The following is a 16,365-nucleotide window of genomic DNA, read 5'->3' on the forward strand; positions in this document are numbered from 1 at the left end:
CGTTGCTGATGTAATTAAAGATCTAGACACTCAGATAGCTGTAAGTAAGCTCGTTGAGGCCACTGTTGGTGGAACTTGGTAAATGTGCTTCTGATGTTCACAGAGTCTACCTCATGGCTTTAAAATTTAGGCATCTTGGCTGCTCTGGGTTTGGGACTCTGCATGTACTTAAAGATTGCTAACACTCAGAAAATTTGCTCTTGATGACAAAGAACAGCTTACTTTTAACAGTTGCTAAAACAGTGTTTATTAGACATAGACCTGACATAGAAGTAAGCATGTTTTGAAGTGCCAAAAGGAACTAATCTGTTTTCTTAAGTTTTGTGACTGGGTTTTAAGTATGTGATTGTGCCATGACTTATTTGAATATAACATCATTTGCTGTTCAGAAATAAGGCATGTAGTACTTAACCAAGTATTCTATTTTTACAAAGTCTTCAAAAATGTCTTACTCATTCTAGTCTATTTTTGTACATAAGATTTACCATTTCATTTACTTTCTTCCTTATTTAATTTTGTGGACTGTTTCATTTAGCTTTTGGAGACAAGATGGTTTCTAAATTCCCTCCATTTTTAATGTGTAGGTGTGAAATGTTCATTATCCCAGATATCCTGAAGACCCTGCAAGTCTGACAGACCTTTTACAATTTTACTTTCAAACCTTATCCTTTATTAAAGGTGTTTCTGGAGCTAGTTCTCTTGTTTTCCTTCTACAGCTGATTGGCCTTGGTCCTCACAGCTCCAAAAAGAAACAGGATCTCGATAAGCTCTATGAGCTGAAGTCCAAAGCTCGACAGATTATGAACCAGTTTGGCCCCTCAGCCCTAATCAACCTCTCCAATTTCTCATCCATAAAACCGGAACCAGCCAGCACCCCTCCACAAGGCTCCATGGCCAATAGCACCACAGTGGTAAAGATACCAGGCACTCCTGGGACAGGAGGGCGTCTCAGCCCTGAAAACAATCAGGTATCATCTCTCACTTTTTGCTCTCCCTAGGCATCTCTTACGTTATTTGAACCAGTAATGCTTTGAGAGATGTCTATCTCAGATGCTGCCTCTTCCTCTCAGCTGAAAAAGAGTCTTTTCCCTCCTTTGGACTTCTAAAGTTCCTTATCAAATTATCATGTACAATGTTTATCGGTGTTTACTCTGTGGTATTTATGTGTGTGTGTGTATATGTACATACATTCATACACACACACTAACGCATGTTGCCTATGACAGGTTTTTATATATGTATACATAAATATATATATGCTATATAATTGTTAAATAAAATAATGAAATAACTAATGGATTCATTATTCATTATTCCTGTAATAAAAGCATTATTGCCTCTGGTCTTTTCTCCTTCTAGTTCATCCAGCTGCTCCATTATTAACTTTGTGCACTAATTCTAAAATCTGCACCCCCCCATGCCCTCTCTCCCCCACTTCCTGCTCATGATTCTGATTCTGCCCTCCAGAGCCACAGGAGATAAGAAATAAGTATAATCTCTTGTCTTGGGCTTTATAGGCTGGATAGAATAGGAGGGAGAGACATTTCAAGAGAATGGGGTGGGGGACTAGCAAAGGTGAATGGGGAGGGTTGGGCAGACCGTTGGGAAGCCAACCTCTGTTGAATGTGGAGTCTGTTGGAGAACAGGAGGTAACATTATATAGGCAGGATTATGGCAGAATATACTGAGCATATACTAGTCAGTCTCCTTTGAAACGCTTAGTCATTAGACAATTTTTGCAAATATTTAATAGATGAGTAAGTAACATAATAAAAGTCATATGTCTTAGGATTATTTTGGCAGTAAGTGGACAAGAAAGGTAGAAAGGGGGTGGACTGAGAGGAAGACCAAGTCTAAGACTTTTGCAATAAATCAAGACATGGAATGAAGGCTTGCCTTAAGTGGATTTAATGGTAGAATGAATAGATCTGACACATAATTAACAAATATTTATTTTAAAAATTTGTTTCATTTCCAAAGTTATACATGCATGCTTATCACAGAAACTTTAGAAATACAGAAGAATAGAGCCCATAATTCTACCACCACCCCAAAATAACTATGGTCAGCACTTTAATGTACGTCTTGATTATTATTTAATGGCATATGTATATGACATGACATTCCCTTTATGAAAGAGGAGTCACAGCTTCATGCACTTAAATATTATGCAGAGATGAACACATGTTCTCTGCCATCAGGGAGCTTTCAGCCTATTAAGCCAGGAATAGGCAAGCTTATAATATATGCAGTGACAGAAGGGTGCACAGGATACCCTAGAGGCCAAAGGAGGAAGTGGTTCCTTTTACCTGGGTGGGCTAGAAAAAGCAGAAAGAAGCCACCATGGACTGAGCAGATAGGAAAAACATGTCCAAAGACAACAGAGGCACAGTACAAGTTACGATTGTCAGATAATTGCAACTCTGGAGGGATGGAAAGGCACAGTGAGCACAAGAAGCAGGAATAAATGGACAGATGTTGGCTTCTCGTCCACACGGCTCTTTCAGCCTTTCCCTAGGCCACTTCTGTCTTGAGAGTGTAGTCTTGGAGCAGACTGCCAGGTAGGCTAGACTGTTAACTTTTGGAAAGTAGAAACTAAACTAAACCCAACAAACTGACAGCATTTCTTCATTATAGGGTAATGAGGTATTCTGTTTCCTTAATACTTGGCTGAAAAATCTTCTCCCAATTAACTTTAGGTATTGACCAAGAAGAAATTACAAGACTTAGTAAGAGAAGTGGATCCTAATGAGCAATTGGATGAAGATGTGGAAGAGGTAAGATGGGAGTTGGGCACCCCAGAGTCTGTGTCCCTGAGAGCTAAGACTTCAGAGGCAGACAGATCTGAATTTGAATCTTGGTTCTGCCACTTACCAGCTTTGTAGCTGTGGACACATAGCTTTTTGTGTTGGTAGGGTGTGGTATTACTTACCGACAGGATTATTGTGAGCTCTCTTGGAATAAGTAATACAAATCACCTGGGAGAATGCCTAGCAGCTGCTTCTACTTTTGCTTGGTGGAAAAGGTTCAGTTTGCTGCTCGTAGGCAATCACTTTCAACAATTTTAGTTGTTTCTGTGATATTCCTCCATGTTTCTAAGTAAAACAGTTAAACAGATATTCTTTGGTTTCTGTCTTTTGACTTCCTGTAGATGAGGATTTTGTTAAGCCACTTGCACATGTCCATCCGTGCTTTCCTTTCCCTCATTTTTCTTTCTTTTTTTTTAAGCAGTAGAGTGATTTCTTTTTTAAAGTTTTTATTTATTTATTTGTCAGAGAGAAAGAGCGCACAAGCAGGGGGAGCAGCAGGCAAAGGGAGGAGCAGACTCTCTGCTGAGCAGGGAGCCACGGTCATGACCTGAGCCAGGGGCAGATGCTTAACCAATTGAGCCACCCAGGCGCCCTCCCTCATTTTCTAATATAGTTTTTTTTTTAAATACATATTTTTTAAGGATTTTATTTATTTATTTATTTATTTGTCAGAGAGAGAGAGAGAGCACAAGCTGGGGGAGTTGCAGAGGAAGAGGGAGAAGCAGGCTCCTCACTTAGCAAGTTGCCTGATGTGGGACTTGATCCCAGGACCCTGGGATCATGACCTGAGTCGAAGGCAGACGCTCAACAGACTGGGTCACCCAGCCATCCCTCCAATATAGTTTTGTCACAGCTTTTAGATAACTCAGAAATCAGTGTTGACATTATTCTGATCAAGTACATATTGTTCACCACTGAACCAAGTCCTGTTTTGTACTACCTACTAAAGTTGATAATTGACTTTTTTTTTAAGATTTTATTTATTTGTTTGACACAGAGAGAGAGGGAGAAGCAGGCTCCCTGAGCCTGACATGGGGCTGGATCCCAGGACCCTGTGTTCACGACCTGAGCCAAAAGCAGACGATTGGGCACCTGGGTGGCTCAGTGGGTTAAGCCTCTGCCTTCGGCTCACGTCATGATCTCAGGGTCCTAGGCTCGAGTCCCGCATCGGACTCTCTGCCTAGTGGGGAGCCTGCTTCCTCCTCTCTCTCTTTCTGCCTGCCTCTCTGCCTACTTGTAATCTCTCTCTGTCAAATAAATGGATAAAATCTTAAAAAAAAAAAACAAACAAAAAACGATTAACCAACTGAACCACCCAGGGGCCCCTGATCCTTTTTTTTTTTTAAGGGTTTTTTTGTTTTGTTTTTGTTTTTTTTTGTTTTTGTTTTTGTTTTTTAAAGTACTCTCTATAACCAGCATGGGACTTGAACTTAAAACCCTGAAATCAGGGGCACCTGGGTGGCTCAGTGGGTTAAAGCCTCTGCCTTCGGCTCAGGTCCTGATCCTGAGCCCCACATCGGGCTCTCTGCTCAGCAGGGAGCCTGCTTCCTCCTCTCTCTCTGCCTGCCTCTCTGCCTAGTTGTGATTTCTCTCTGTCAAATAAATAAAATATTTAAAAAAAATTTTAAAAACCCTGAAATCAAGAGTCACAAATTCTACCTATTGAGCTAGCCAGGTGCCCCTATAATTGACTTATTTTTATTTAGTTTTCTTTGTGCCATTTTTATTCTGGTTCTACTATCAGTTCTGGTATTTACCTATCAACATTGTTTTCCAAATGGAAAAGTAATGTGCAGATTTGGGTCCTCCCCTCCCCAACTTAGATTTTACTCTCAGAAACCTCCATCCTTTAAGGAGGGCCCATGATGTAATGAGCACTGGGTGTTATATGCAATTGATGAATCATTGAACACTACATCTGAAACTAATGATGTACTATATGTTGGCTGATTGAATTTGAATATCAATAATAAAAAGAACCTTCCATCATCTTCTGGTCTAATTAATTTTAGGCCACTTGAACAAACCCTCCTGAGTCTTCCTTTTACTCTTTTTCTTCCTCTGGTTCTCTTGTTTCCTAGGTCCCACATCCTCTTCTTAGTTACTCTCTTTTTTTGTTAGAGCACATTTTTTTGTTGTTGTTACTGCCTACAAAAGAATAGACGAGAAGCAAATGTTTGAAAGTATCTTACGCTCTAACCTCACAATTTTTAGTTTGCATGGGTTTAGAATTAGATTATGAAAATAATTTTTTCCTTTCATTTGCGAAGGTATTGCTCCATGTTTTCAAAAAACCTTTTTTTTTTTTAAAGATTTTATTTATTTATTTGACAGAGATCACAAGTAGGCAGAGAGAGAGGCAGAGAGAGAGGAGGAAGCAGGCTCCCTGCTGAGCAGAGAGCCTGATGTGGGGCTAGATCCCAGGACCCTGGGATCATGACCTGAGCTGAAGACAGAGGCTTTAACCCACTGAGCCACGAAGGCGCCCCTTCAAAAAACCTATTAAGAAATCTTGTGCAGGGTGCCTGGCAGGCTCAGTCTGTAGAGCTTGCGACTCTTGCTCTCAGGGTTGTGAGTTCAATCCCCATGTTCGGCATGGAGCCTGCTTAGAAAAAGAAAGAAATTTCATGCTATTCTGATCCCAGTTTTTTTAGTCTTCCCTTTTTTTTTTATTCTGAATTTTCATATGAGCCTTAGTATCTATCTTTTTTCAGTTGTGCTGGGTATGTGAGTGCCTCGATTCTAGGATGATTTTGTATATGTTGGATTTTGGAGTTTCTTCTTGTTGTTGTCTGTTTTGCCTTTGCTGAGGAATATGTAATAACAGGGAAGAGAAATACAGGTTACAAAAATAGTATAACTTCATTTTAATTTTTTTTTAAGATTTTTTATTTCTTTATTTGACAGAGATCACAAGTAGATAGAGAGGCAGGCAGAGAGAGAGAGGGAGGGAAGCAGGCACCCTGCTGAGCAGAGAGCCCGATGCGGGACTCGATCCCAGGACCCTGGGATCATGACCTGAGCCAAAGGCAGTGGCTTAACCCACTGAGCCACCCAGGCACCCCTTCATTTTAATTTTTATCTTATTTTATTTTTTAAGATTTTATTTATTTATTTGACAGAGACATAGAGAGCACAAGTAGGCAGACAGCAGGCAGAGGGAGAGGGAGAAGCAGGCTCTCCGCCAAACCAGGGATCATGACCTGAGCTGAAAGCAGCCACTTAACCAACTGAGCCACCTAGATGCCCCATTTATTTTTATTTTTTTAACCAGAGGGAAAATATTTGCTCTCTCTGTGCGTGTATGTGTGTGCTAGGGGGGTGTTTGAGGCAGCAGTTTTATTGCGATATAATTCATATACCATAAAATTCACCCATTTGAAATCTACAGTGGTTGTTAGTCTCTTCACAGAATTGTGCAACTCTCAACACAGTCATTTTTTTTTAACTTATGATGTATTATTAGTTTCAGAGGTAGAGGTCAGTGATTCATCAGTTGCCTATAACACCCAGAGCTCATTACATCACATGCCCTCCTTAATGCCCATCACTCAGTTACCCATCCCCACACTCACCTCCCCTCCAGCAACTCTCAATTTGTTTCCTAGAGTTAAGAGTTTATTAGGGTTTAACACAGGCATTTTTAGAACATTTTCCTCACCCCCGAAAGAAACCCATACCTATGAGCAGTCACTCCCATTTTTCCCCAACCACCACAGTCCTTAAGCAACTAATTACTAATTTACTTTCTGTCTCCGTAGATTGGCCTCTTCTGGACATTTCAGATAAATGGAGTCATAGGATACGTGATGTTTGTGACTGCCTTCTTTCATTTAGTATAATGTTTTTAAAGTTCATGTTGTAAGGAGTATGAGTACCTCATTTCTTTTTATGGCAGGATACTCTTCCATTCTAGGGACATACTGTATTTTGTTTAGCCATTCATCGGTTGATGGGTTGTATCCACTTTTTGGTTATTATGAATAATGTTGCGTGAACATTCACTTGCAAATTTTATGTTTTTTCTTTTTCTTTTTTTTTTATTCGTGTACATATTTCTTTTTTAAGATTTTATTTATTTATTTGACAGAGGGGGACATAGCAAGAGACGGAACACAAGCAGGGGGAGTAGGAGAGGGAGAAGCAGGCTTCCTGCTGAGCAGGGAGTGCATTGTGGGGCTCAATCCCAGGACTCTGGGATCATGACCTGAGCTGAAGGCAGCCACTTAACAGCTGAGCCACCCAGGTGCCCCTCATGTATACATTTTTTTTTAAAAGATTTTATTTATTCATTTGACAGACAGAGATCACAAATAGAGAGAGAGAGGAGGAGGAAGCAGGCTCTCCGCTGAGCAGAGCGCCCAATGCGGGGCTCGATCCCAGGACCCTGAGACCATGACCTGAGCTGAAGGCAGAGGCTTAACCCTCCGAGCTACCCAGGCGCCCCTCCTGTATGCATTTTTGTGTGGAAATATGCTTTCATCTTTCTTGATAGTATTTCTTGGAGTCATGTGGTAACCGTGTTTTTCCTTTGAGGAACTGCTTGTTTTTCCAAAGTGCTGCACCCTTTTACATTCTTATCAGCAGTGTGTGAGATTTCCATTTTCTTAGTTTTTTGATGAGTTCTGCTCAGTGTTTACTCTTCCTTTTTTTAAAAAGATTTATTTATTTAAGAGAGAGAACTCGCATGAGCAGGGGCAGGGGAAGGGGAACAGGAAAAGAATATTCAAGCAGGCTCCCTGCTGACCAAGAAGCCTGATATGGGACTTGATTCCAGGACCCCCAGATCATGACTCAGATGAAGGCAGATGCTTAACTGACTGAGCCACCCAGGTGTCCCTCTTTTCTTGAAATTTTAAGTTCTACTTGCTAGGGAGATTTTCCTTAGTTTATCTTCTAAACCTTTTAAGTTTTGTTGTTATTGTTGTCGTTGACACAAAAATTTTAATTTCTATAATGTTTTCTTGTTGACTAGTTGGTCTTTTTTTTTTTTTTCCCTTAAGATTGTGTAAGTAAGTAATCTCTACACCCACCATGGGGCTTGAACTCACAACCCGGATATCAAGAATTGTACACGGTACTGACTGAGCCAGCCAGGTGCCCCTAATTGGTCCTTTTTATCCCCAAGCCACTCTGTTGTTTACTTTTCGTTGTGATATCTTTTCTTACCTTTCTCTCTGAGGAATTACATTTTTTGACCTTTTCTTCTTTTCCCTGCATTATCTTCGTGTCCTCTGGGGCCCTTTTTTCTCCTTTGGTTTATTTTCTTTTTAGTGTTAGAGATTTTCTTCACATGTTTGGTGTTCTTGACTATCTGTTCTTAAAGAGTGAGCCACTGAAAACCTGATTCGAAACAGAACTTACTTACTAACTGATGGGCTTCACTCAGTAATGTACTGGTAAATGTTTAGCAACCAACTCTGTGGAGAGAAAGACCATAATTTTGAACATTCCCTAATTTCTATGGTGTAAATATTCCCAATAGGCCCTATTTTAAGCTATCAACATGTTTCTGAATTCAAGATTGTGAAGAAAGGCATATAATTAATTGGCTTTTGTGAGCTCCACTCATCCAGTTTTAGCAAAGCACTGGCTTCACTTCAGAATAATTTATCCACAAGTCAGCCTTCTTATGGGGAATTCTCTACGTGTCAGCATCTGTATGTCTTTTCTCTGGAGTTGTTTGGCGTCTCCAGAGAAAAATCCTCCAGGCTTCTTTCCTGCAGGGTTTATCTCTAGCTTCTGATATGCTGGCAGAAACGCAAGAGAAGGAGGCTGTGTGTGTCCCCTGCTGTGTCCGGTGTATTCTAATCCAGAGCCATGCCTGTTCAGTTCTCTAGAGAATAAACTGCTGTGTTCTGGGTCAGGTATATGTGGGGAGGAGTCTCTTGGCTGTTTCTGGAGTGTGGGGGCATGGGGACTAGTCTGTGTATAGACACAGAGTAATTTCTCAGTTTTTAGTCCCATGCCTCAGCCCAGTCTTCTGTGGTAAATGGTACTCCCAGAACCTGGATCTTTTAGGGATTGCAGGGGGCAAATCAAGTTAAATCTCATTGGTGTCCCTTCAGTGGGCACTTGTGTTGTACCTTCCGTCTGCTAGGTCAGATCCCACTTTTCCGCTATTACCTCTTTGGCAAAAAAATTCCTTTAAAAGCTTATTGGATTCTCTTATCTATTAAGCTTTTTTCTCCTGTTCTTATTGTCTTTGTGGATTTATATGTCTTTTTTTCCTTTACTGTTATTTTAGTGCATTTAGGAAAGGAGAGGAGGTCATTTTTGGAGTTGATCTGCCATGTTTAATCAGAAATCTCTCGGGCGCCTGGGTGGCTCAGTGGGTTAAAGCCTCTGTCTTTGGCTCAAGTCATGATCTCGGGGTCGTGGGATAGAGTCCCACATCAGGCTCTCTGCTCAGCAGGGAGAAGTTTCCCCCTCCCCCTCTGCCTGTCTCTCTGCCTACTTGAGATCTTTCTCTCTCTGTCAAATAAATAAATAAAATCTTAAAAAAAAAAAAAAGAAAGAAAAAAATCTCTCCATTAGGGTGTGCTTGGCTGGCTCAGTTGCTAGAGCATGCGACTCTTGGTCTTGGGGGAGTGAATTCAAGCCCCATGTTGGGCATAGACCTTACTTTTTTCGTTCTTTTCAAGATTGTATTCATTTATTTAAGAGGGACAGAGCATGTGAGAGAGAACATAAGCAGGGGAAAGGGGCAGAGGAGAGGCAGAAGCAGGCTCCCTGCCAAAGGGAGCCCAGTGACTCGGGACTTGATCCCAAGACCCTGGGATCATGACCTGAGCCAAAGGCAGACAGATGCCCAGCCAACTTAGCCATCGAGGCATGCCTAGAGCTACTAAGAGAGAGAGAGAGAAAGGGGGAGAGAGAGAAGGAAGGAAGGAAGGAATCTCTCCATTTGATGGTATCCGTTTGGTTTCATCGGAAAGATGACAATGTGGTAATGGACTAGCAGAATAAGTAATGTCTATCTGTGGTTGTAATTTTATTTTATTTTTGGTTAGCAGAGGAAGCCATGGGGAACGTACTGAGTGATGAGAATTCCAAGTTTTAGTAGATTTTTAACTTCAGAATTGTGACTTTACTCTTCATGTAGTCCAGGATAATTGATAATGAAGTGGAAAGAACCCAGGTTTCAGACATGGAACCTCGAAGTCGTCAAATCCTGGTTCCACTGCTTAGCATTTGTATGGCCATGAGTTAGCACCCTTCTGTATATAAGGAGGATAAAGTCCATGCCCCACTTTTTTACAGGATTAGTATAAGGTCTTGGTGAGATTAATGGAAATAAAAATGCTTTAGGAGACTGTGAATGAGGAAGTATAATGATTCACTTTTGTTTTCCCACCTAATTCTAAAGAAAATACGAGGGTGAGGGATTGCACTGGTTGATCTCTCTAGGTAGAAAGTACAGAGAGTAACGTCCTCAGAAACTTGTGAGTTGCACTCAACCTGCTTAATGAGTTGATGTGTTTCTAGTGTTGTCCTCACTCCTCCTTGTCCTCACCTTAGCCCAAATGCTGATTCCAGGCCTTCTAATAGACTGCCTGACTAAATATGTGATTCCAGCAGACAGAGTTGTCTCAGCAACAGGAGCCTGCTCTGCCAATGTCATGGTTACTCTCCCCCACTTTTGTCTTCCCCAGATGCTGCTGCAGATTGCTGATGATTTTATTGAGAGTGTGGTGACGGCAGCCTGCCAGCTCGCTCGGCATCGCAAGTCCAGCACCCTGGAGGTGAAGGATGTCCAGCTGCATTTAGGTATGTTGTCTGTTCCTCCCTGAGGCATCCACACTACTGCTCCTCCAGGACCACCAGGAACAGGTAGTCAGAGGAACTTTTATGTCAGGATTAGACTTTTGGGGGCTCCGGAATGGATGTATTTGTTCAATGGTAGCATCACACAGAGAAGAGAAATCTATCCATGGTCAGGAGAGTGAGCCCAGGCATTGGGTTTGCCACTTTCTATCTGTATCACCTTGTCCTTCCTCCTAACTTTCTCTCAGAGCCTGTTTCCTCCACATTTGTAAAGCGGAGATCATAATATCATCCTTACAGGGTGATCATGAGAATTATGGGTTACATTTGTCAGGTCACCGGCTTGGGGCCTGGCACAAAGTAAGAGTTTTGTAAAGGTAACTATTATGTCTCCAACATTTAAATAGTAGTTTTTCTCTTGCAGTTTTTAGCCTGTTTATCCATTTCTCCCTAAAATTATAATCATAATGTACATATAATTCTATATTCCGTTTTTTAACTTAAGATACACTAAATTCAAGCTTGGTTTTTCTGAGACACTTGTCTAACATTGATAACCATCATCACTTGGGAAATGAGTAAGCCCCCCATCTGCATTGGTTACAGTGTGCTCAGAAGAAAGTGAACAGTCTTGTGAGTATGAAGATAATCAGGCCAACTGAATGAGGCAGAAGATATTACAGGATTCAGTATAGATCAGCCCATGAATAATTACTGAAAGGCTTCCTTCCCAGTGACAGAAAGGGGGAGGTACTGGGAGTCTTGGTGTTTAATGCTGCTGGTTAATGTTGCTGGTATTAATAACAGGACAGATATTCCAATTATCTATTATTAGATAACAAACTTAAAACGATAACAGTGGCTTAAAACAGTAACAGTCGTTTATTTTGTTCAGGTGTCTGGGGCTTGACGGGGCTTAGCTAGGGAGTCCTGCTGAGAGAGTCCTGTCTCTCATGTAATTAAAGTCAGGTGGTACCTTGGGCTGAGATTGTTTTGAAGGAAGATGTATTCATTTCCTAGGGCTGCTATAACAAAGCGCCACACACTAGGGAGGTTAAAACAACCAAACGTGTTCTCTCACTGTTCTGGATGCCAAAAATCCACGATCCCTCCAGTGCTCCTATGAAGAAGCCATCCTTGCCTTTTTCTAGGTGCTGGGGGTGGCTAGTAGTCCTTGGCGTTCTCTGCATATAGCTGCATCACTCTCTCTGTGCCTCGGCCTTCACGTGGCCTTCTCCCCTGCATGTGTCCCTCTCTCTGTCTCTTCTCCTCCTGTAGGATGCCAGTCATATGGGATTAAGGGCCCACCCTACCACCCTACTCCTGAAACAACCACATCGTAATTAATCATATCTGCAGTAACCCTGTTTCCAGTATATTCTGAAATACTGGGGGTTAGGACTTAAACGTGTCTTTTTTGAGGGACACAGTTTGACCTATAACAGAGTTTCACCATATCCAAGTCTGATACTGGAGCTAGAAATTACCAAAAAACGGAATTCCAGGGGCGCCTGGGTGGTGCAGTCAGTTAACTGTCCGACTCTTGGTTCTGGCGCAGGTTGTAATCTCATGATTGTGAGATTAAGCCCAGAGTTAGGCTTAGTAAGGAGCCTGCTTGAGATTCTCTCTCCCTCTCCTTCTGCCCCTCCCACTCCTGCTCTCTTTCGTTCTCTCTCTCAAATAAATCTTGAAAAAAACAAACAAAAAACCAACCTGGGACTCCACAGGTCTCCCCCTCTCTGCAGTCTCTTTTTTTTTTCTTTTTAAAGATTTTTATCCATTTGACAGAAAGAGAGCACAAGCAGGAAGAGTGGCAGGCAGAGGGAGAGAGAGAGCAGGTTCTCTGCCAAGCAAGGAGCTGGATGTGGGACTCGATCCCAGGACCCTGGGATCATGACCTGAGCCAAAGGCAGACATTTAATGACTGAACCACCCAGGAGTTCCCTTTCTGCAGTACCCCCCTTTTTCTTTTTAAAGATTTTATTTATTTATTTGACAGAGATCACAAGTAGGCAGAGAGGCAGGCAGAGAGAGAGAAGGGGGGAAGCAGGCTCCTTGCTGAGCAGAGAGCCCAATGCGGGGCTCGATCCCAGGACCCTGAGATCATGACCTGAGCTGAAGGCAGAGGCTTAACCCACTGAGCCACCCAGGGGCCCCCAGAGTTTCAGTTTGAGATGATGAAAATGTTTTAGAGATGGTTGGTGATGATGGTTGCACAACAATGTGAATGTGCTGAATGCCACTGAACTGTGTACTTAAAAATGGTTAAAATGCTCTCTGATATGAGGAATTTGAGAGGCAGGGTGGGGGTGTTGGAAGTAGGGAAGGAAAAAATGAAACAAGACGGGATCGGGAGGGAGACAAACCATAAGAGACTCTTAATTTCACTAAACAAACTGAGGGATGCCAGGGGGAGGGGGTTAGGCAGAGGGTGGTTGGGTTATGGACATTGGGGACGGTATATGCTATGGTGAGTGCTGTGAAATGTGTAAGCCTGATGATTCACAGACCTTGTACCCCTGGGGCAAATAATACATTATATGGTAATAAAAATTTTAAAAAATATAAAACAAAACCAAAAACATGGTTAAAATGGTAAATTTTATGTATATTTTGCCACAAAATCCCCACACACAACAGATTATATTACTTTAGAGCTTAGCATTCTGTTTTTAAAATATTTTGTATTTTAATTATTGAAATTAAAATTGGAATATTAGTTTATTCATTAAGGGTGAGGAGTAATTATCACAGTGACAAGAATACTCATAAGTCTGCATGGCCAGGATAGCTTCTGTAGTATGCCTAATGGAGGCTGAGTCATAATCGGGAGATTGCTCAGGGGGCAATGGTTTGGAGCATAGGGAATTAGGGAACCTGGTATTCAATGGCATTAGACCACCTACATCTGTTCCACACCACCACCCCCAACAAAGATAGGCTTGCCAGTGGGGCTGGAAACTCTGGATACTACCTCTTGTGACAGACTGGAATGGGTACAGCCGGGTTTGCTTCTGACCCAATTTCCTACACTTGCTTAATGGACTAAGCTCCCTTTCTGATGGACAGTCTTGAGAAATGTGGACATTCAATGACATAATGTACATGGAATACTTTGTACAATGCTGCTTTATGCCACACATTTTCACTATACCTTTTAGTCACTAAATGATTGTTGTTGCTATTACATTAATATTATATAAAATATAAATACATACGCATTTAGGAACATCTGGGTGGCTCAGTTGGTTAAGCATCTGCCTTCGGCTCAGGTCATGACCTGGGGGGTCCTGGGATCAGGCTGCTTCTCCCTCTCCTGAAGCCCCTCTCCCCAGCTCGTGCTCTCTCTCAAATAAATAAATCTTTTAAAAATGCATATTTAAATATTTTGCTACACATACTTAACATGTGTGCATTCTTGCCTGGTAGCGACCTTTTTTTTTTTGAAGATTTTATTTATTTACTTGACAGATAACAAGTAGGTGGACAGGCAGGCAGAGAGAGAGGGGGAGACAGGCTCCCTATTGAGCAGAGAGCCTGATGCAGGGCTCGATCCCAGGACCCTGAGATCATGACCTGAGCCGAAGGCAGAGGCTTAATCCACTGAGCCACCCAGGTGCCCTGCGACCTTTTTTTTAAGATTTAAAAATTTTTTATGTTTTTTTAAAGATTTATTTATTTTAATCCTTTATTTTTTTTAAGATTTTTTATTTATTTGTTTGACAGATAGAGATCACAAGTAGGGAGAAAGGCAGGCAGAGAGAGATAGAGAGGAGGAAGTAGGCTCCCTGCTGAGCAGAGAGCCCGATGTGGGGCTCGATGCCAGGACCCTGGGATCATGACCCGAGCTGAAGGCAGAGGCTTTAACCCACTGAGCCATCTAGGCACCCCAATTTTAATCTCTTTTAAGATTTTTAAAATTTATTTATTTTGGAGAGAGAACGAACAGAGAGAGGGAAAGGGAGAGAATCTTAAGTAGACCCTGCACTGAATGTGCACTGGATGTGGGCTCAATCCCTTAACCCTGAGATCATGACCTCCGCTGAAACCAAGAGTTGGACACCTAACCAATTGAGCCATCCAGGTGCCCGGGATTTATTCATTTATTTATTTGAGAGAGAGAGAGAGAGAGTGCACCAGGTGGGGTGGGGCAGAGGGAGAGGAAGTCTAAGGACATTCCCTGCTAAGTGCAGAACCCAGCCCAGGATTCAGTTCCATGACCTGGACATCACGACCTGAGCCCAAACCAAGAGTGAGTCACTCAACTGACTGTACCACCCAGAGGCCCATAAGATTTATTTTATGTAATCTCTATGCCCAGTGTGGGGCTCAAACTCATAACCCTGAGATCAAGAGTCACACTTTCCACCGACTGAGCCAGACACCCCATTATGCTCTTTCTTAAAGAGACTCTGCAGATCCATATCCTGAGCCACTTTGTGTGGGTTGTAAAGTTTAATTCCCAAAGAATAATTTCAGTGTTACTTTCAAGTACTGACAACAGATATTATTAGCAGAAGGCTTTAGGATTTTTATTTTCAAAGAAATATTGGAAGAGGGGCGCCTGGGTGGCTCAGTGGGTTAAAGCCTCTGCCTTCAGCTCAGGTCATGATCTCAGGGTCCTGGGATCGAGCCCCACATCGGGTTCTCTGCTCAGTAGGGAGCCTGCTTCCTCCTCTCTCTTTCTCTCTCTCTGCCTGCCTCCCTGCTTACGTGTGATCTCTCTCTCTGTCAAATAAATAAATAAAATCTTAAAAAAAAAAAAAAAGCATCTGCCTTTGGCTCAGGCCTTGATCCTGGGGTTCTGGGATTGAGTCCCACATTGGACTCCTTGCCCAGCGGGGAACCTGCTTCTCTTTCTGCCCCTCCCCATGCTTGTGCTCTCTCTCTCTCGCTCTCTCTGACAAATAAATAAAATCTTAAAAAAAAAAAATTGGAGGAGAGCTATATATAAAATTCTCTAGACCCAAACATGAATCATTCATTCACCCAATAGTTACTACATGAGAGACAAAGTATAACTAGAAAACCACTAATATTCAATTTGACTTAGAACAAAACAGATTTGTAAAACAAGTGTTTTCAGGGCTTTAGGGGAGTATGATAAAGTATGTAACTCCTTTTGAGTAGACTTATTCCCTAAATAATCTTGTGTAAGTATTATTTTTTATATACTTAGAGTGTAACACACTTTTATTTGTGGCTGGGGGGTCCATGTAGCTATGGTGATTACTGACATAGTCGAATAATCAGAATCTCTGCCTTGTTGGAAGTTTCAGTGACACTCTCACAGGAATGATCATACCCACTGGCAGCGGGACACAGGGCTGTGGTGTGGACATAACCCATGTCTATATCCGTATCTCTGTGCCTTTATCCCAGGCTCTGGGATTGCATTATGACCTTGAATGCTCTCAGCCACCCTGTGAGGTGGTTATTACACAGTTGTGAACTGCCACGTAAAGCTGAAGAAACCGAGACCCAGCGTCCTCCAGCCCCACAGCAGAAGCAGCAGAGCTGGGACTCTGCCCTTAACTCCCGAATACTAGGAATGCCTTTCTGTTCCTCCTCTTCCTTTGGGTTTGAGAGGGGTGACTTTAAACATAGGAGTAAGACAACTGAAGGGGAGGGGGATACCTGCGTGCCTTCTGTTCAGGTCATGATCCCAGGGTCCTGGGATCGAGTCCCACGATGGGCTCCCTACTAAGTGGGGAGCCTGCTTCTCCCTCTCCCTCTGCTGCTCCCCCTGCTTGTGCTCTTTTGCTCCCTCTCTCAAATAAATAAAATC

The 16,365-nt window shown here is 42.2% G+C and overlaps 1 protein-coding gene across 1 annotated transcript in view; it reads left to right on the forward strand.

Moving 5' to 3' along the window:
- Positions 1–16,365, forward strand: part of TAF12 (TATA-box binding protein associated factor 12) — a 37,411-nt gene that overhangs the window by 18,190 nt on the left and 2,856 nt on the right. Inside the window, exons 2-4 of the mRNA XM_046015657.1 lie at positions 717–968; positions 2,700–2,777; positions 10,466–10,580. Of these exons, the coding sequence (XP_045871613.1) occupies positions 801–968; positions 2,700–2,777; positions 10,466–10,580 (361 nt within the window). The 5' untranslated portion in view covers positions 717–800. The remainder of the gene's footprint in view (positions 1–716; positions 969–2,699; positions 2,778–10,465; positions 10,581–16,365) is intronic.

The sequence above is a fragment of the Meles meles genome, chromosome 1 (assembly GCF_922984935.1).
Source record: "Meles meles chromosome 1, mMelMel3.1 paternal haplotype, whole genome shotgun sequence".
Lineage (NCBI taxonomy): Eukaryota > Metazoa > Chordata > Mammalia > Carnivora > Mustelidae > Meles > Meles meles.